The sequence below is a fragment of the Patella vulgata genome, chromosome 6 (genome assembly GCF_932274485.2).
Source record: "Patella vulgata chromosome 6, xgPatVulg1.2, whole genome shotgun sequence".
In the NCBI taxonomy this organism is placed as follows: Eukaryota; Metazoa; Mollusca; class Gastropoda; family Patellidae; genus Patella; species Patella vulgata.
Genome location: NC_065884.2, coordinates 68,707,584 through 68,729,206, shown reverse-complemented (window position 1 = coordinate 68,729,206; position 21,623 = coordinate 68,707,584). Strand labels below are relative to the sequence as shown.

Here is a 21,623-nt window from a genome sequence, read left to right as displayed (position 1 = left end):
TTTGCCCGGGTAGCGGCACTATCGCCTACTCAAATTCCAACTGCCAGGGGATCTTTTACGTGCATTCCAATATATACACGGGACCTCGGTTTTTCGTCTCATCCAAAGGACTAGAGAGCTGTCCTAGTCAGGCCCTCCTTTCTGCACCACTGACAAGAGAGAGAGAGAGAGAAATGGGGTTTAACGTCCACTCGACACAAACTAGGTCATTTCGGGACTAACATATTGTTTAATTTTATTTACATAATTCGCTTGCGCGTAGGGATCTTTAGCAGTGGGAGGACACCGGAGGACCCGGAGAAAACCCACGAGGTTGGACAGGCGACCCTACTCCTTGCCACGTACAACCGGGGATTCGAAACCACGCCAGTCGACTCAATGACAGACTTTATGATACAGCGCGCTCACGCTAACCATTCAGCCATCCAACCCCCCCGCACCACTGACAAGGGGAAACCACGTCGGAAAATCTGGATGAACTTTCTCGGCCAATGCAAGGATCGAACACCCGACCTCCAGGCTAGCGAGCCAGCGTCTTAACCACCTAGCCACCGTGGCTCCCTTATTTTGGACTGACAGTCCTATAAGAGGTTTCAACTGTCATAATATCGCAATGGATTCTATAGCCCTAAAATCGAACAAAGCGTTTTTAACGTAATCAGAGTCCAGGGGAAGAACGTTCTAAGTCACATTTTTGTCTTTTCGCATAGAAGGCAAAACAGACTTTTGGACTAGAATGCTTGACGCGAACAGAACAACGAGTCGGTTTAATTACAACTTCAAAATGATGTTTAATACGAATCATAATTACCGGTACAACAACTGACTTCCACTTTTCAGCCAAATTAAGGTCAAATAAAGAGAAGGGCCTTGGTTCGATGTGACTGCGATCATGGTTTTCACCTGAAATTGATTGTTCCACAGAAAGCTTATATAATTTGCTACCAGATAGCGCCATTAACTGGGGTTCGTTGAAAAAGTGACTTAGAACGTTCTTCCCCGGGGCTCTGCAAATGATTGCTGGCCAACAAAGGCCGGAGATACTTCCCCGGTGCTTTTCAGATATAATTATTCAAATTAAGTAGGGCAGCTTGTACGCCGAAGTTAACAGCTATGATTTTAAATTTGAAAAATTTTTTTTTAGTTTTTTTATTCGATGCCACCTTGAAATGAATGACCGGGTATACGCCATGCAGTGTGCTATGAGGGACATTTTGCGGCGCTACAACCTACTCTTAATCGAATTCAAACAGTCATAGGTTCATTTACGTGCAGACCAACGTGTACACTCGACACAAACTAGGTCTTTAGCAGTGGAAGGAACCAGAGGACCCGAAGAAAACCCACGAGGTTAGACAGGCGCCCCTACTCCTTGTCACGTACAACCGGGAAATCTATTAGTTGAGAGTGGACGTCCACTCGACACAAACTAGGTCATTTCGGGGCTAACATATGGTCCAATTTTATTTCAATAGTTGGTTTGCGCGTAGGGGTCTTTAGCAGTGGAAGGAAACCGGAGGACCCGGAGAAAACCCACGAGGTTAGACGGGCGCCCCTACTTCTTGTCACGTACAACCAGGGAATCTATTGGCATAAAGATAGTTATAATAAGCACATGGTACAATTAATGTCCATATTTAATATGTCACAGATGTCACTCTGACGTAAAACGATTCAGAAATGTCCAACTTAATATAATATAGTTATTGCTATCTATAAGTACTATATAATTGTGTCAACAATATACTACGTGGATATATATGTACAAGCTGTCCTACTGTATTTTAATAAACAATTTATTTCATCTGATTTTACATATTTACAATGTCTTCCTTTTCATATTTCTCCGGGGAGCCACGGTGACTAAGTTGGTAAGACGCTGGCTCGCTAGTCTGGAGGTTGCGTGTTCGATCCCTGCATTAGCCGAGAACGTTCATCGGCATTTTCCGATGTGGTTTCCCCTTGACAGCCCCTCCGTCCTGCACCACTGACAAGGACAGCTATCTAGTCGTTCGGATAGGACGAAAATTCGAGGTTCCGTGTATACATTGGCGTACACGTAAAAGATGCTTGACAGTTCAGATTCGATATAATAGTAGGCCATAATTTCCCTCATCGCACACTGTATGGTGTATGCCCGTTTTCATTAGCCCAGTGGTAGCTGACCCCATTTCATTTCATTTTCACATTTCCCAGTACTAGCTAGGTCCTATACATCAGTCACCAAATCTTTACACGACACAGATACTATGTCTGGTATCTGACTGACATCAGACAAATTCGCACTCATATACTATATAACAGGAGAGAGAGCGAGAGAGAGCGAGAGAGAGAGAGCGGTGTTAACGCCCACTCGACGCAAACTATGTCATCTTGGGACTAACATATGGTTTATTTTTATTTCAATAATTCGCTTGCGCGTAGGGGTCTTTAGCAGTGGGAGGAAACCGGAGGACCCGGAGAAAACCCACGAGGTTGGACAGGCGACCCTACTCCTTGTCACGTACAACCGGGGATTCGAAACCACGCCAGTAGACTCAATGACAGACTTTATGATACAGAGCGCACGTGCTAACCATTCAGCCATCCAACCCCCTTTACCTTTACATGGTTTTTAGTATTTGAAAAGCTGTCATATTTTACTTGTAAGAAGTCGATATCTAAAAACGTAAGTTGAAGAAATAATAAAAAAAAGCTGTTACTGTGTCAAATAATCAGTTCATAAAATGAAATATCGGATATGTATAGCTTTATCCACGTATAGAAAACACCAATAGCTTACGTTGTTTTGTTTTTTTTTCTTCTTTTACGAAAATCAATTTTAGATTTACTATTTGAGCATCTGGCTTTCTTCTGTTTCTTTTTACTCTTTACAATGGGCACCGAGACCACAGTGTATTATCTTTAGAAGTGATTGGAGATTGGGCCATCGAGAAAAACACATTGGTATTTTTATTACAACGATCCTGTGTGCGAGAAATACATGAAGGCCCCTGAGGATGTGAACAATTTTTATTACAACGATCCTATACCAAGGTCCCAGAGGATGTGAACTATTTGAACAAAGTTTGAGTATTAATATTATGTGTTCATAAAATGACGGGAAAGTTTAAAGGGAATTAACAAAGTAGCATGATGCAAAGGATTGGTTTTGATTAATTGTTTGTTCGTAGAAAATCCATTCGATTTCTTACCAAGTGTCTGATAACGTTACAGAAAATAATGTTGCTACCGTTGAAAAATTTAAAAGTTATTCTTGGATTGTGTGTTGCAATATGTGTATTATTTATGTACATATCACAGAGAATGCAGGATGAAAAGATTCTCATCTTTAAAACGGTAAGTTGTCAGACCGGGTGGCGAACTTACTTCCTTACTGCGCCGCTACGGCGACGGAAAATGGTCTTAGAGGGCGTCAAGATCGCTCATGGTGGAAACGCCAGATATTGGGCTGTGGTCTTCATGGTCGTCAATGATCGCCGAGTCACGGAGTTTGTTTTGAGCATGTTCAATGGTTCTGCGACCTGACATGGAAAGCTGTGAGAAGGCGATTCTTTTCAAGTTTGTAATTTTTTGGGACATTTTCTCGCGTTGTGTTCACGTTTATCGACAACCTTGTGCCATACGGTCGCAGCAGTAAGGACGCCACTCCGTTCTGACGGGGTCATAAGCTTTTTTGGAATAAAATGTGAAAGATGTTTTCTTATGTGACAGATTTTCGTAGCTAACTGTCTTGTATGCATCTTAAAGGCTCAATACCACTCTTGTTGTAACTGAATAATATGTCCCAATCTTTATTCTGGTCAACAAATTGTACTATTTTACAATATTCCAATTAATTGGTGATACAAATTTCATCTTAACACACCTAATTTAAAAAATTGGAAAAAGTTAACTAAATGATTTGAAAAGCCTAACATAAACCTTTTTAAATGTGACTTGGATTTAAAAATATTTTAGAACCCTCTGGACAAGTAAGATAGGATTTAATGGATAATTTACACAACAGGTAGGACACTTAAACATCTAGTACTTAGAATAAGGCTATTATTTATTTTCTGTCAAGCCAGCAAGAGTGTTATTGTCCCTTTAAGTCGATCGGATAGAAGGAATAATCGACGTCTCGGGTACATATATTGGCCTGGACGTAAAAGAACCCTCGGCAGAGCGCATTCCATGTAAAAGTAGGCCGTAGCGCGGCTGTCCGGGCAAAATTTACCTCATAGGACACTGTATGGCATATGCCCGTCTTCATTAGCCTAGTCGAAGCAGAACAGTAGGACGTTAAACCCCATTTCAGTAATAGAACACTAGATATACTATAATAGTACAGCGGGGATGGGATGGGGGAGCACAACCCGCAAAACAAACCCAACAAACTGCATAGACATTGCAAGAAATATCAAATCAAGTGAATGGATCCGAGGGTCAGCCGTAAGCACCCACTGCGCTGTACAAGCTCGGGCCGGGGGCTGGATGGCCGAATGGTTAGCGTACGTGCGCTGTATCATAAGGTATGTCATTAAGTCAGATGGAATGGTTTCGATTGTACGTGACAAGGAGTAGGGTTTTCTGTCCAACCTCGTGGGTTTTCTCCGGGTCCTCTAGTTTCCTTCCACTGCCAAAGACCCCTACACACAAGCGAATTATTGAAATAAAATTGAACCATGTTAGTCCCGAAATGACCTAGTTTTTGTCGAGTGGACTTAAAACCCCAACTCTCTCTCTCTCTCTCTCTCTCTCTCTCTCTCTGCACCTGGTCCAGTATTATTACCGCCCAGAAGGAGATAATAAATCGGCCTATAAGAAGGCAAACAGCAATTCATCCGTTTTTACAGTATGCTAAATTTATGAAGCCCATCATGGGGACACAAAGGCTAACACGGAGCTTTTAGAGTCAGTCTACAAGACCCCAGCCCTAGCCCAGGGACAGTCGGGATAACTCCACAAAAAGAAAACCGAGCCCAAAACATTCGCATCATACCGTAAGATAAGCCCATTCTGGAAAATGGTGTTACAGTATCGGGTCTTTATGTTAGGTTCTTGACGACAACACGGGTTCAAAATTCATATATTACTTTTATTTCTTCTTTTAAACATACATACAGGTTCTTTGTCTGGTCGAGCGCTGTATCATACGGTCTGTCATTGAGTCAACTGGCGGGGTTTCGATTCCCCGGTTGTACGTGACAAGGAGTAGGGTCGCCTGTCCAACCTCGTAGGTTTTCTCCGGGTTCTCCGGTTTCCTCCCAATGCTAAAGACCCCTACGCGCTAGCGAATTATTAAAATAAATTGAACCACGTGTTAGTCCCGAAATGACCTAGTTTGTGTCGAGTGGACGTTAAACACCATTCTCTCTCTCTCTCTCTCTCTCTTTGTCTGGTAGTAGTCTTGAAACCAGCTCGGCTATCTGGCCTGGATTGAACACAAACGTTTTATCTGGTCTTATATATCACCGGGCCAGATCGATGTCCAGCCTTGAATTCAAGATACCACACGTGAAGTGATTGGTCAGTATTCAGTCTTGGGTGGGTTAATGCCCCCAACGAACATATAGTTGTTGACGACTCCGCTACGGACAAGTGTTATATATATTTCAGACTACATTATGACCAGAGGTTGCAGCTGGTTATATATAGGAAGACCACAGGGGAAAAACTGGTGATGTCCACATTTATGCTTTTGTTCGATTACTTCCCCTGATTTTACCCCTTGGTCCCTTCGATTTTCTCCATAAATATTGTATTGAACAACTGGACATGTCACTCTTTACAGAGGTTTTTTCAAAAGGCATAAAAGGGAAAAACTGGTGATGTCCAAACCAGGGTCAGTCAAATCAAATGCCCAAAATACACCATAGGAATGCTATGGGAGTGTGCACCAGCTTAATTAACGTTCTCACTAAATGCATGATTCTTCATAGAAACTTGCAATATTTAAAAAAAAACTCTTTGGAACTGAAGAAATGAGTTTTTAAACTGGAAATTTCCATTTACTCAAAAGTCAGAAAACGTGATATCGCCAGTTTTCCCCCTGGGGTCTTCATATAATATCAGGTTAAGCTTTCAGTACAGATTGCTTTACCATACAAAGGACCTTGCGTAACTCAGGTCAGCTGTGATGATTAATGGCTTCACTATCGACTTCCGCGTGGCTGTTAGTCGTGTCAAGCCAGTGCAATGTCGACCATCTGTGAGTCATCTGGTAAGATTGCTAATCGATTTTATGTATGGAGGGTGTTAAGTGATATTTCCTAAATATTGTCAGTTGTGTAACATTGGTCCTTTATGTCCATATGATGGGGGTCATAAATTTACCGAACGATAAAATGGGTTGTTGTTTACCCCTTCTAGTCCGATTTATTTCGTTATTATTATCCACTTCTGGACGGCAATAATATTGGAACGGGTGCATTTGTACATCTTATAAACTTTCACTAACAACGAACACAATAACCATTTTACTTTTGTCTGTCTATTCCGGCAAAATATTAGAATAACTTCCATCCGAAATATTGCCACTCAATATGAAATTAAAGTCGTAAAAACGAAAATCATTTTAAACATCTTTGTGTATATATAAAAAGGGGTGAAAAAAAGGGAGGAATTTGATAATTACCTTCCTGTAATGTTTGATTTTTGATTCTGCTGGAGCGTCACACCCATTACACACAATCAACAAATGTTTGATTTTTGGTTCTGCTGGGATGTCCCACCCATTACACCCAATCAACAAATGTTTTTTTTTATTCTGCTGGAGCGTCACACCCATTACACACAATCAACAAATGTTTGTTTTTTGGTTCTGCTGGGATGTCCCACCCATTACACCCAATCAACAAATTTTTTTTATATTCTGCTGGAGCGTCACACCCATTACACCCAATCAACAAATGTTGGATTTTTGGTTCTGCTGGGATGTCCCACCCATTACACCCAATCAACAAATGTTTTTTTTTATTCTGCTGGAGCGTCACACCCATTACACACAATCAACAAATGTTTGTTTTTTGGTTCTGCTGGGATGTCCCACCCATTACACCCAATCAACAAATTTTTTTTATATTCTGCTGGAGCGTCACACCCATTACACCCAATCAACAAATGTTGGATTTTTGGTTCTGCTGGGATGTCACACCCATTACATGTTTTTTTTTTCTGATTCTGCTGGAGCGTCACACCCATTACACCCAATCAACACACGTTTTATTTATGATTCGGTATGGGCGTCACATTAAGATTATTCAAGAAATGTTTTATTTGTTTTTCAGCCAAGATGGCTATCAATATATCGAGGCCCAGAGTTTAATAACAGCAGAGATGACAAAAATAAAACTGTTACAGCCATAGGTAAGCTAGTCCACAGATCTCTCAAGGTACCACGAGAAGTGTTATCGGATGTTCTAGACACAATAACCACCATCTGCCTTGCACCCGATACCCATCCCTTCTGAGAATTAAACTCAACTTTAATTCAGGCCAAACTTTATCAGATACGAAGCTCTATAAATTTATGTGGCATCTTCCTCTCAAAGAATTAAACCAAACCTTTATTAGGACAATCTTTGGCTATATCTATTCGTTAAGGCCAGCTCAATTTTTGTCAAGGTCGCTGAGATGTTAGAGCACGTGATTGTTGGCGAGATTGTAGGTTAGGGTAAACATTGGGGTTAGGTCCATGGTTCTGGTTATGAACTTTAGAATCAATAATTTGTAAAAATAACGATATTGTTTCAGCCATCATATTTCTCCACTCCTTGTCTTTAGACCCCATGTCCTGTTATTGTTACAATATTTCATAAACAATTTAATTTGCGTTTTAAACCAACTAATAACAAAGCTAATATTTTGACAATGAAGAAGCCAAATAAAATAATGTCGCAACGACAATATTGTTACATGCGTTATGGTAGGATTGTCCCTATTGAGTCCAGGGGCCTGTTTCACGAAATTTTAACTAAGATAAAATCCACATTTTAGTAATTTGATTGGATAATATTATATTGATTTTAGTGCTTAGCCAATCAAAATTGAAGTATCTACTAAAATGTGGATTTGATCTTTAGTTAAGATTTCGAGAAACAGGGCCCAGGATCTGGTACGTTCAGATACGTTTCGATACAATCAATAAGATTGTGACGACTGACCTCAATATATGCCAAGACCTGAGAGGATCACCACGATAACTCCGCGATTAAAATCACGATTTCAATCGTATTTCAACACGAATCGTGATAGCGGGAAATAAAATGTGGTTTAACATCCTACTGTTCTGCTCCGGACTGGGCTGATGAAGATGGGCATACGCCATACAGCGTGCTATGAGGGGAATTTTGCCCGACAGGGCACTACGGCCTACTCTTATATCGAATTCCAACTGTCAAGGGATCTTTTACGTGCACGCGTGTACACGGGACCTCGGTTTTTCGTCCCGTCCAAACGACTAGACAGTTGCCCGTTGTCCTTGTCTGGCCCTCTGTCCTGCATCACTGACAAGGGGGAACCACGCCGGAAAATCTGGATGAACTTTCTCGACCACTGAGGGGGATCGAACACCCGACCTCCAGGCTATTGAGCCAGCGTCTTAACCACCTAGCCACCGTGACCCCGTGGAAACCTAGCATTACACGTATACCGCGTTCATTATATAAACTATTTTATTACCGCTAGTGCGCCATCTGGTAAAAACGATTTCCTTTCAAGTACACGTAGCGCATAAATAATACTCCAAAATGTAATAATAATATTCAAATTGCATTACGCATGACAAAAGAGAATTCGATTTTAAAATATTATTTTGTCTTTATAGTCGTCGATATAACGCCTGTGCGTTCGATTATAAAGTCTATCATGGAATCAAGTACGGTGATTTTGATACACCCACTGGTACGTGACAAGGAGTAGGGCCACCTGTCTAACCTCGTAAGTTTTTTTCCGGGTCGTCCGGTTTTCTCCCACAGCTAAAGACAACTACGCGTAACCGAATTTTTGAAATAAAATTGAACCATATGTTAGTCCCGATATGACATAATTTGTGTTGAGTGGACGTTAAACCCCGGTCTGTCTCTCCTTTGACCATAACTTATGTTTCACCTGACTTTACACCAACGTTGCGTTTTCTTAAAATACAGATGTGACGCTATAGGGCTTTTTACGTTTCAATCGTACATTATCAGTGGTGTAGTGAGGGGAGGGGTGGGGGCTTCCCGGCGACAGCCCCCGCTTCCCGCCCCCTCATACCCAGTCCCAAAAAATTAAAAGCATAGTAGATTACATATTGTGCGTCGCTATCTGAAATAACCGTTCGATTCCATCATTCTTCGTCTCCGTTTTGGTCTTCTCCTAACTCTCACAAACCTGGTAGATTCTGTCCCATTTCTGGTCCTCCCATTTACACGGCCTGTCCAACCTCGTGGGTTTTCTCTGGGTCCTCCGGTTTCCTCCCACTGATAAAGACCCCTACGCGCAAGCGAATTATTGAAATAAAATTAAACCATATGTTAGTTGTGACAGTATTGGTACTTTATATCAAGTTCTGGATGACAAGACTAGTTTAACATCTTAAAATACTTTTATTCTCGGCTTCTTCTAACATATTATATACAAAACTTAAAGGCTCCATAACTAGCTTACATTAGTTGGCCGTTGTCCGGTCTTAACTCCAAACCAGCGTGGCCTGGAGTTAACTACCAGACGTCGCCTAGCCTCCGACTGCTCTCATGTCCTGCCTGGACCTCTCTGCCCTTTTCGTTTGTTAATCTGGGTTTATAAACCATTCCAGACAAAGGAATCTTATTAGACATCTGGCTAATGTATCATATATAGTTTAACATTCGATACATGCTAATCAGACAAAGAAAGTTTAAATAAAACATGCCAGCAAGTTAACGTTTACATAATCATTACATAATCACATAGACCAAGGACTCCAGGCATGTCGATAACGAACAGGTGTCAAGTTGGCAGGAAGCGTCTTTAACATCAGATGATCTGATTATGAAACATAGTCCCGAAATGACCTAGTCTGTGTCGAGTGGACGTTAAATCCCATGGATGGTCGAATAGTTAGCACGTATCATAAAGTCTGTCATTGACTCAGCTGGCGTGCTTTCGAATCCCCGGTTGTACGTGACAAGAAGTAGGTTGCCTGTCCAACCTCGTGGGTTTTCTACGGGTCCCCCGGTTTCCTCCCACTGCTAAAGACCTCTACGCGCAAGCGAATTATTGAAATAAAATTAAACTATATGTTAGTCCCGAATATACCTAGTTTGTGTCGAGTGGACGTTAAACCCCATTCCTCTCTCTCTCTCTCTTTCTCTCTCTCTCTCATTCACAAGAATTTGCTCCCAGCAATGACCTCAAATGCCAGGAATTTGACTTAAATTTTCAAAAGTACACGGTACATTATTTATACTTGATGAAATATTGATCTCGCGTGACGATTTCATCAGAGAGATTCAGATGCGTTCCGAGAACGATAACGATGAGAAGTCGTCGTCGATCGCGTAAGACGTGAGGCACTTTCACGGTTCAGATTTCATTAGTTCATCGTGAATAGACAAAAAAGTGCAATGTTTGAAAGTGTCGATTCGTTCTATCATTTCGCTTTTATTCGATCAGTCAAACAGTGTCTAGCAAAGGCTGGTATATATGAAAGCGATATGTTTCGGTATAATTATGAAAAAGATTGTCTAAAATAGAATTAAACAACCACAGAATTCACTTATGAATTCAGAGGATTCGAACCGGTTTCACGAGTTCGTCTGCCGCCGTGGGGGAAGCCCCCGACAACTGATGACGTAGCATGCAAAAAGGGAATCGCCTAGTTCTTAATCTTGGAGTGCATTTGAAGCTCTCTATTGAAATGCACGTGGGGGTGTTGTCTGTATTTTAAGTTAACGTCATTGTGCAATTAGGGAGGTGGGTTGCCGGTGGGGGATGGCCGAATGGTCGAATAGTTAGCACGTATCATAAAGTCTGTCATTGACTCAGCTGGCTGTACGTGGCAAGAAGTAGGTTGCCTGTCCATCCTCGTGGGTTTTCTACGGGTCCCCCGGTTTCCTCCCACTGCTAAAGACCTCTACGCGCAAGCGAATCATTGAAATAAATTTAAACTATATGTTAGTCACGAATATACCTAGTTTGTGTCGAGTGGACGTTAAACCCATCTCTCTCTCTCCCTCTCTCTCTCCCTCTCTCTCATTAGACCACGGCTATTTCACCTGCTATTTCACTGGGTAAGAGTACCTGATTGTTGCCGAGGATTGTGGGTTAGGGTAATGGTTAGGTCTTGGGTTAGGGTTGGTGCTAGCGCAGTTTACATCTCGTGACCTATGACGGAATCTGCAGGTGTACATGTTAAATAGATCTAGTTATTAGACCATTAAAGGGAAATAACTCTTGTATTTTCAGTTGAGGACATTGAAATGTTAAGCTTCTTGATCATGGCTTAATGGGGGTGCATGATTGTCAGTCCGGAACGTCCCGAATTGACAGAATTGCAATCAAGTGATACGGAATTCAGTCCTGTCACAGTACCGCCAGTCCCTCAACAGCTGAGGTGGTGTGAGTAGAAGCGTGACGTATTTTAAGTAACAAATATGTTTCAGCTGCCATGATTGGTTGAGATATTTTTTATGCAGTCGGCACATGGATTGTACTCCGAAATTCTCCTGTTCACTCGATTGACACTATTTTCGGAATTGAGAGAATTTAATTCTGGAACGTTCAATCGAGTATCCCTTATGTTGATTAATTTCTTTTCAGTTGGGGCCAATGGAGCTTTGAAACTGGAAAAGGAAGTTCGTGTTTTATGCTGGATAATGACGGCACCAAAAACTTTATATAAAAAATGTAAAGCGGTGAAGGAAACGTGGGGTAAGAGGTGCAACAAGGTCCTTTACTTCAGTTCCAAGACCGATGACGACTTTCCAGCCATTGGATTAAATGTTTCTGAGGGTCGTGAACATCTTACCGAAAAAACAATGATGGCGTTCACGTACATTTATCACAACCATTTTAATGACGCTGATTGGTTCATGAAAGCCGATGACGACACTTACGTCATTGTGGAAAATCTTCGATATTTTTTATCGACAAAGAATTCCAGCCTGCCGGTATATTATGGACATTGGTTCAATCAATTCCTCAAACAGGGATATTATAGCGGGGGTGCTGGTTATGTTCTAAGTAAAGAAGCCCTGAGACGATTTGGTAAATTCAGCAACAAATCCTGTGTAAAGGCAGGAAATTACGAAGATGTCGATTTTGGAAGATGTATGGATAAACTTGATGTCCTGACCGAAAGTTCTCATGACGACCAAGGTAGAAGCCGTTTCCATTGCTTCGATACTAAAACAATGTTAATGAGAGGCTTCCCTTCATGGTATTATCAATATGACAAATATGGCGCTAACAAGGTAAATACCACCATTTTGGGTTCTATGTTAAACATGCATTATGCAAGAGCTAAATCTGATTAATTTAGGCTTCAGATGTTATAGAAATTATAAATTAGATCTTTTTTTAAACAACAAGACCAAAATCAACTCTGTAGACCCACGGATGGCTCGGCTACAGCTCGGATTTAAATAGGATTTCACTAATTGATTAAATCAAATAAGGGGTAACCTGATGAAAATACGTCAGTTAGATCGAGGCTAAATGATAGAGTGTACTTAGCGAGGCCGCTGTAAAGCGTTTCCGTATGCCATTGAAAACTTTACTTGATAATCGAGATATGTAGGTGGAGTTAACGCCTGTCAATCAAATGATCGGCGAAGGTGAAGCTATGTTCAGACAAAAGTAATTTGACTGAATTTTTCAATATATTCTTCTTTCATCATCTACTTTTGAACTGTTATAGCAAGAATGGCCAACTCTCTATAAAAATCTCCCATAATGTATCTTTAAGGGACCCCTACACGTTCAATAATTCCGTCAATATTATTGACACAATATATTGACTCAATATATTGAATCAATAATATTGACAGGAATTGCCCACACACGATTCAATATTTCCATCAATAATTTCATCATTTTTTGGTCATTTTTCAAAATGGATGCCATGTTTACTCTTCCAAGGTTGACGATGGAATGAAAATATTGACGCAATTATTGACAGATTCTCTACACACGATCAATATTGTCATTCAATAAATTGACCGTCCGTCAATATATCGATGAACCATCAATAAAAATCAAAATGGTTTTGATCCGTCAATATATTGACGCAATGATGGTTATTGACAATATTTTACATCAGTATAGCCCACAATATATTGAGTCAATATATTGAGTCAATAATATTGACGGAATTATTGAATGTGTATGGGCCCCTTTAGTTCAGGATGGGTGGTGAGAGTTCTGGTAGCTATATGTTTTACAGCCTATGAGCAAATGATTGATTTATATAAATATGGATTACGGTGGTCCGGGACCAGGCCCGAGTTGGTTAACGCGTGTGACTTTCTTTTATGAGAAGGTCTCTCACTGAAGCAAATAAGCGTCGGAAGTGACGATGAGTAGAGTCGCCTGCCTAATTATTGAAATAAAATTTATCATATGTTAGTCCCGAAATGATCTCTCTCTCTCTCTCTCTCTCTCTCTCTCTCTCTCTCAAATGGCATTGAGTAATTAGAGTAAAACAAAAACACATGCTTATGGAAAGGAAAACAGCTGCTAGAGTGGGCGTTTACCCCCTCATCTCTCTCTCTCTCTCTCTCCCTCTCTCTCTCTCTCTCTCTCTCTCTCTCTTTTAATGGATTACCATTTCATATGTTTGTCATTGATGTTTTATTTTTGTTGTGTTTTTTTTCAGAACAATATGAGTGATTATGCCATCTCCTTTCATTACATTTCACCGTCAGATATGTACTTATTAGATTATTACGTTTACCATCTTAGACCATACGGTCTGTTTAAAACACAATCTGGTTAAAACACAGATCCTATTTCGTTTCGTTTTTATAGTTCAAAATTTCGTTTTACTTGTTTTACTACACTTGGATCTGGAAGAATTGTTATTTAAATCGTGTTCTGAATGGTGTGAGGGATAAGCCAATGAAACGGTCTGTTACGGCGAGCTTTAGGCGTGTTTTGCACGGAACTGTGGGTAATCCACTAGTAACATCAATGCTGATTAGTCTTTTGACCCCTGACATGACCTATGGCTATAACTTGTCAGATCTTCATGTAGTGTAGGCCATCGAAAGTATAAAAAACGAAACGAAATATAGATCTGTATTTTAATCAGATTGGTTTTGAAATAAATATTTTTTTAAGTCAGTCATAAACTCTGCTTGGAAGTGGCCGGGTTCTCGAAGAATTTTTAGAAGATCGTTCCACATTTTAGATGCTCTGACGGAGAAAGCATATTCACCAGAATGTTTATTATATTTAGGAATCCCCAATATGGTACGATCACTTGAAGAACGAATGTTGGATCGTGTTCTAGTTATAATATCCCTATTTCATTTTATTTGCAAAGTAACGCACCAGTTGACGCCGAATTTCTTGATCATATGATGAAGGGTAATTCAATATGTCTGTTAAACAGACACTATAGGTACCCTGTTTATTATGTATAACCGGTAGATATAGGTATCGTGTTTATTATGTATTACCTGTAGATACAGGTATCGTGTATATTATGTATAACCGGTAGATACAGGTATCGTGTAAATTATGTATTACCTGTAGATATAGGTATCATGTTTATTATGTATTACCGGTAGATACAGGTATCGTGTATATTATGTATTACCGGTAGATATAGGTATCATGTTTATTATGTATTACTTGTAGATATAGGTATCGTGTATATTATGTATTACCTGTAGATATAGGTATCATGTTTATTATGTATTACCTGTAGATATAGGTATCGTGTTTATTATGTATTACCTGTAGATATAGGTATCGTGTTTATTAAGTATTACCTGTAGATATAGGACTCCTGTTGATTTGCAGACCAGGTCGCACCGGAAGCATATAATTATTGTTAGAAACCCGAGAACACCTTGGGCGAATCCACCAAAGTACGACAGTTATGATAATTTGAACATGAAATGAAATGAAATGGGGTTTAACGGCCTCGTGTTCTGCACCGACTGGGCTTATTAAGACGTGCATACACCATACAGTGTGCTACGAGGGCAATTTTACCCGGACAGCGGCACTACAACGAACTTGTATATCGATTTCCAACTGTCTAGCGTTACTTGGGGGATCACGTGGTTAAGTGGGTAAGACGCTGGCTCGCTAGCCTGGAGGTCGGGTGTTCGATCGCTGCATTGGCCGAGAAAGTTCATTCAAATTTTCCGGCGTGGTTTCCCCTTGTCAGTGATGCAGGACGGCGGGCCTGACAAGGACAGCTGTCTAGTCGTTCGGATGGGACGAAAAACCGAGGTCCCGTGTACACATTGGCGTGCACATAAAAGAACCCTTGGCAGTTGGAATTCGATATAAGAGTAGCCCATAGCGCCGCTGCCCGGGCAAAATTTTCCTCATAGCACACTGTATGGCGTATGCCCGTCTTCATTAGCCCAGGTTAGGAGCAGAACAGTAGGACGTTAAACCCCATTTCATTTCAGTTGCTTTACTTGCACGCCAATCTGTACACGGGACCTCGGTATTTCGACCCGACTAAACGACTATATAAATTGAACATACTACCAGCCTAACCAAACACAATTTAAATAGGTTTATAGAGAAATTAATCCATGAAAGTATGTTAAGTTTGGTTTAAGACATGAATAGCTGATCAACCCCGTCATGAATAGGTTTATATAAAAATTAATCCATGTAGATATGTTAATTTTGGTTTAAGCCATGAATAGCTTATTAACTTTGTCATGGATAATATTGATTTGTTAAAACAGTGAGAAAGAATCTCGGCAGGTCTATATATTTATTGTTACATATTGATTTGAGAAATCAAAGGGAAAGAGTTCGTCTATTCCTAAAAGCCTGTGTATATATATAGAGAATTTCCTATTCGTCTTTTTTGATCCCCAAATAATATCAAAACAAGTCGATAAAGTAAAAAAAAAAATAAACGAGGCTTTGTCGAGTTTTTCTTTACTTTATCGACGAGTGTTGATATTTTTTGATATCAAAAAAGACGATTAGGAGATTTTATTTATCACCCAATCCCTTCTTACATGCACAAATAAATAAATATATTTCTTTGCTATAGATTTCACTTTTACTGAACTTGATTACATTACGGCGTAGTGATACATCAATTTTTTAACAGCAATTCAACCATTGCAATGTCCTTTATATTGACCAAGTGTTTCCATCAAGGTCAATTAAATAAAAATAGTTCCTTTTTATTAAGAAAGAAGTTACTTTTAATAAAAAATGAACTGTTCTTTTAAAATACAAAAAAGTACTTCCTTTTTGATTGACCAATCAAATTCATGTTAAGCAATATCTCCTAATGAGATATCGCAGTAGATTATGAAATTTATCACACAAGCGATATCTACTGTAGAATGTATTATTGGGTGATAAATAACATTATCATAGAAGCACGCAGACCAAAATAAGATATATGAAGGGAATTGAACAATTTCCGAACCGACATTCCTAATAGAGATCCAAATTTCACGATATTATAGTTTAGAGGGAATTCTCATATCGATACAATCACAAATAGAGTCTTTAATGTCTCCAGGTCTCACTCTGTTTTGTTTGTGGAGTGCCTAAATCTGACATATAAACTTGATTAATCCGACTGGATAATAATTCTAAAATCACGTCAAACCTGAATTAATTTACCGAACATCAAGACCTGAAAAGGGTTGATGCTCTTTCAGAAGAGTTCTATCATGGCTTGGGTTTCAGACAATTTGTATCGAAGAATCTCGGAAATGGATATCGGAGCTCCAAACAATCTTCGTTGTTATTCCAGCTATCCGGTTGACCCGGTTTCCAACATCCATACCCCTTCCACATCCAGATCATTGCCTCCCATAAAATATTGAGTTGCTGAAAAAAAATAACCATGTATGATTCTCACCTCCATGTATGATTAAATAGAAACAAAAAATACACACAACAAAAGCAAAAAATATGGATCGAACCCATTTGACAATAAAACAACATTACAGATACATGATGTCAGAGATAAATCGGCTTCAAATGTTATATAAATTATTAAATAGACATTTATTCACACGACAAGGCTATAATCAACTCTCTAGACCATCAGATGGCTGTGAAAGAGAGAGAGAGAGAGAGAGAGAGAGAGAGAGAGAGAGATGAAATCGTCACGCGAGATCAATATTTCACCACGTATAAATAATGTACCGTGTACTTTTGAAAATTTAAGTCAAATTCCTGGCATTTGATGTCATTGCTGGGAGCAAATTCTTGTGAATGGGAGAGAGAGAGAGAGAGAGAGAGAGAGAGAGAGATGGGGTTTAACGTCCACTCGACAAAAACTCGGTCATTTTGGGACTAACATATGGTTCAATTTTATTTCAATAATTCGCATGCGCGTAGGGGTCTTTAGCAGTGGGAGGAAACCGGAGGACCCAGTAAAAACCCACGAGGTTGGGCAGGCGACCCTACTCCTTGTCACGTACAACCGGGGAATCGAAACCCCGCCAGTTGACTCAATGACAGACCGTATGATACAGCGCGCGTGCTAACCATTCGGCCACCCAACCCCCCTGGCTGTGACAAAGTGCTCTATAAGAGAGAGGGGGTTTAATGTCCACTCGATGGTACTCTGGTGGTTCTAAATTGATAACATCGTGAATCATGTCTGTGGACGATCCTTTGCTTTCAGGTAACAATGGGCCCTAAAATGGCTTACATTTAGTGACCGGGCCTTATCCCTATTTCTCCTACTGGTGATCACGTCGGGTCATCTTATAGTAACTCTTATAGCTGAAAGACACGAATGAATTACAGCGGCCGATAACAAGAACTTATTTTCTATTACCCACCCCTCAAGTTCATATCTACAAGTCGCAATTTCTTCACACCAAATTCCCATGTCCGCATCGTAATCAACCTTCCGCCATCTTGTTCACACGTGGTTTTGGCTGTTGACCAATAATAATTTGTGGTGTATTCTTTCCAACAAAATCCATCTTTTAAGAAAGTAATGTAAGCTTGTGTAGTACATTTCTCTGTAATATAAAAACTCTATCATGATCGATTTTGAAAAGTCGACAAATTGAAAATAATATCAAAATAAGGTCATCGAGATGATCTCCGAAAATGAGAATAAGAAATGGTAACATAAGCGAGAAATCATATTTTGGGTGAAAGTGTTTGAATTAAAGACATGTTCGATCCCTGTATTGGCCGAGAAAGTTCATTGGAATATTCCTTGTCAGCGATGCAGGACGGATGGAACGAAAAACCGAGGTCCCGTGTATACACTGACGTGCACGTAAAAGATCCCTTGACAGTTGGAATTCGATATAAGAGTAGGCCGTAGTGCCGCTGCTCGAGCAAAATTTCCCTCATAGCACACTGTATAGCGTATGCCCGTCTTTATTATCCTAGTCGCAGCAGAACAAATATAAAATATAAACAGAGAGCCAGCACTAAGTGAAAAATTCATTTTTGACAAAACAAATTGTTAAATTCGTTATTTTGTTCTGGATAGTATTGATTGTCGATTTTCTGCCAGATCCGCATTATGGAAGACTTTTGGTACGTTGCTATGCAACTGCCCTACCTAGATACAAAAACAGTTGAATCCAGTTTTCTGCACATTTAATCGAGGTCGAAGTCTTGCTTTACCGGTCTATCAAGCTGATACATAAATAAAAACATTATGTAACATTAATACCGTAAACAACGTAACCAGATCAGGTCAAGGTTTCAACTCATGAATACTAATGTTTTATAATCTGTCTACTCATGCCTGTCCAACCTCGTGGGTTTTCTCCGGGTTCTCCGGTTTCCCCCATTGCTAAAGACCCCTACGCGCAAGCGAATTATAGAAATAAAATTGAACCATGTTATTCCCGAAATGACCTAGTTTCAACTCATGAATACTAATGTTTTATAATCTGTCTACTCATGCCTGTCCAACCTCGTGGGTTTTCTCCGGGTTCTCCGGTTTCCCCCATTGCTAAAGACCCCTACGCGCAAGCGAATTATAGAAATAAAATTGAACCATGTTATTCCCGAAATGACCTAGTTTGTGTCGATTGGACATTAAACCCTTTTTCCTCCTTTCTCTGGCGAAAGCGAATGAGTAGCACAAATAGATATTCTTGAAAAGGTGAACATACCCTCCTACAACTATATGAGGAGGTTATGCCTTGCAATTGGAAATGAAATGAAATGGGGTTTAACGTCCTACTGTTCTGCTCCTATGCTGGGCTCATGAAGACGGGCATACGCCATACAGTGTGCTATGAGGGGAATTTTTCCAAACATCGCTCAGTAACACAGTTCAATTAAACATACATAATGCAAGCTAAATCTATCTAACGCAGGTGTTTCTTTAGGCTTGAAATGTTATTTAAATTATTACTTGGACATTAATTATCTTATCCAGACCATAATCAACTCTCGATGGCATCGCTAGCCTGCGATCTTTAGTGGATTATGAGCCGATTTACTGCATAACTTTCCTTCACGATTTAAAGATTAAATGGATAATCGAGACTATGCTGTTTATCTTACTGACTTTACTAATGATGATCGAGGCTAGGCGGAAATTTCAATCGCTTAGTTCTCGGTTCACAGTTGTTCAATTTGAATGAAATTTTCAGCAAATTGCTTTTACATTATCTAGTTTTTAACTATTATAGTGAGAACTCCCAACTCGTTATCGAATCTCCCATAATGTATCTTTAATAAATGCCATTGAAACAATCAATTGCACAAGACTTTAAGTTACTTGGATGACTATAGCCGCGAGGAACTGTCCACACTCACCCAGGGAACGACTCGTCATACGGCAATGTCTAGAGGACTGGGGCCGCCAGGTAACAAACTGGTCGCTGGGCTGGATACAAATACTACCGAACAATAACGACTGAATATATATAATGAGCCGACATAGTAGATGAAGGATACCATGGTCGGTTTTAATATCCGGGCCGCTAGTCCGTTCACCTGCACTGAGTCCAGTGTTTAAAATTATAACCAACTTGCTAACCTATGAGTCCAGTGTTTAAATGGAGAGAAGCTACTTGTGTAGCACCAATTGATTCTGTAGTTGAAGAATTTAGAAAGTAACACTCGCCTTGGTGCTTCGAGAAAATGTCACAATTTGAGCTCTGGGAACAGATGCTAGCACATTCCAAAATACCGCTTACATGTAAAACGTCCGTGTAATTCATCTGTTTCATGGAAGTCAGACTAACTTTTGTAAAATATGTCATTTCTGTGGACATTATCACCGCTATGGACATCGATACCACTAAGAGACTCAACATGGTGGAACTGGATATCGCTAGATTAAAGGCGAGATCAAGATTTGGTCCAACCTTAGAAATGTTAGGGACAGCTACTAAAGTAATATTACTTCGTTCTTCGTTTATTCGGCTTAACGGTTAATAAGGGACTGGATATCGCTACGAAACAAAGATAATAAAAAAAAGATTTCAACATTGAGCAGTAAGTAGTAATTTTAGAGTCGGGTACTAATGTAAAATCTGAATCAAAAAATCTCATAGAAGACGGTTGGTGTACGGCTATTAAAAACACATCCAAATCACGGGTTAAAAATCTTTACGAAAGAAATATTCTAGACACGAATTCAAGACTGTGTTTAATGTTAATTGGTATATCATACCTCCTCACTCTAAAGCTCCGATCACACCAAACAAGCTCAAACAAGTTCGGGGGGTTGGGTGGCCGAATGGTTAGCAAGTGCGCGTTGTATCATAAGTTCTGTCATTGAGTCAACTGGCTGTTCGTGACAAGGAGTATGGTCGCCTGTCCTACCACGTAAGTTTTCTCCGGGTCCCCATGTTTCCTCCGGTTGCTAAAGACCCCTACGCGGAAAGGAAATGACCTAGTTTGTGTAGAGTGGACATTAAGCCCCAGTTCTATATCTCTCCGAACTGGGCTAATAAAGACGAGTATACGCCATACAGTGCGCTATGAGAGAAATTTTGCCCGGGCAGCGGCACTATGGTCTACTCTTATATCGAATTCAAACTGCCAAGAGATCTTTTACGTGCACGCCAATGTATACACGGGACCTCGGTTTTTCGACTAGACAGCTGTCTTTGTCAGGCCTTCCGCCCTGTACCACTGACAAGGGGAAACCACGTCGGAGTCCATTAACAGTCCTCAATACGTTCATCACGGCTCTACCCCGCCCACAGTCCGTTCATAGCAATTTCTGATTTGCCATTTTCGTCCGTAGTCAATTGAAACCCATTTGTAACTAGTTCTACCTCGTTCCCCATACGTCCACAACTGGTTCTAAATAGTTCTAACCAGTTGGTAACTCGCCCTCATCTCGTTCTTAGTGCGTTCGAACGAGCTCGCATTGCGTGTGCGATCATATCCTAACTCGGGGTCTATAAAACCCAGCGCGCCCTTGCCATTCCTCATTCCCTTTCAACGCTTCAAGTTGTCTCTTGTGTTTCATTGTGCCTCAAAAGAGAAGTGTCAGAAGGACTGCC

At 40.2% G+C, this 21,623-nt stretch overlaps 1 protein-coding gene and 1 long non-coding RNA gene across 2 annotated transcripts in view; one reads left to right on the top strand and one right to left on the bottom strand.

Annotated features, from left to right (window-relative positions):
* The first annotated feature begins 2,871 nt into the window (after nucleotides 1–2,871).
* Nucleotides 2,872–16,572, top strand: LOC126824091 (glycoprotein-N-acetylgalactosamine 3-beta-galactosyltransferase 1). The gene is made up of 4 exons (XM_050553278.2): nucleotides 2,872–3,339; nucleotides 7,272–7,350; nucleotides 11,767–12,419; nucleotides 13,823–16,572. The coding sequence occupies exons 1-4, from the start codon at nucleotides 3,223–3,225 to the stop codon at nucleotides 13,940–13,942; spliced, it is 969 nt and encodes a 322-aa protein (XP_050409235.1). The 5' UTR covers nucleotides 2,872–3,222; the 3' UTR covers nucleotides 13,943–16,572.
* Nucleotides 16,545–21,623, bottom strand: part of LOC126824141 (uncharacterized) — a 20,911-nt gene continuing 15,832 nt past the window's right edge. The window contains exons 2-3 of the long non-coding RNA XR_007681498.2: nucleotides 17,964–18,149; nucleotides 16,545–16,998 (exon numbers count right to left, since the gene is read on the bottom strand). This is a non-coding gene — a long non-coding RNA (uncharacterized LOC126824141). The remainder of the gene's footprint in view (nucleotides 16,999–17,963; nucleotides 18,150–21,623) is intronic.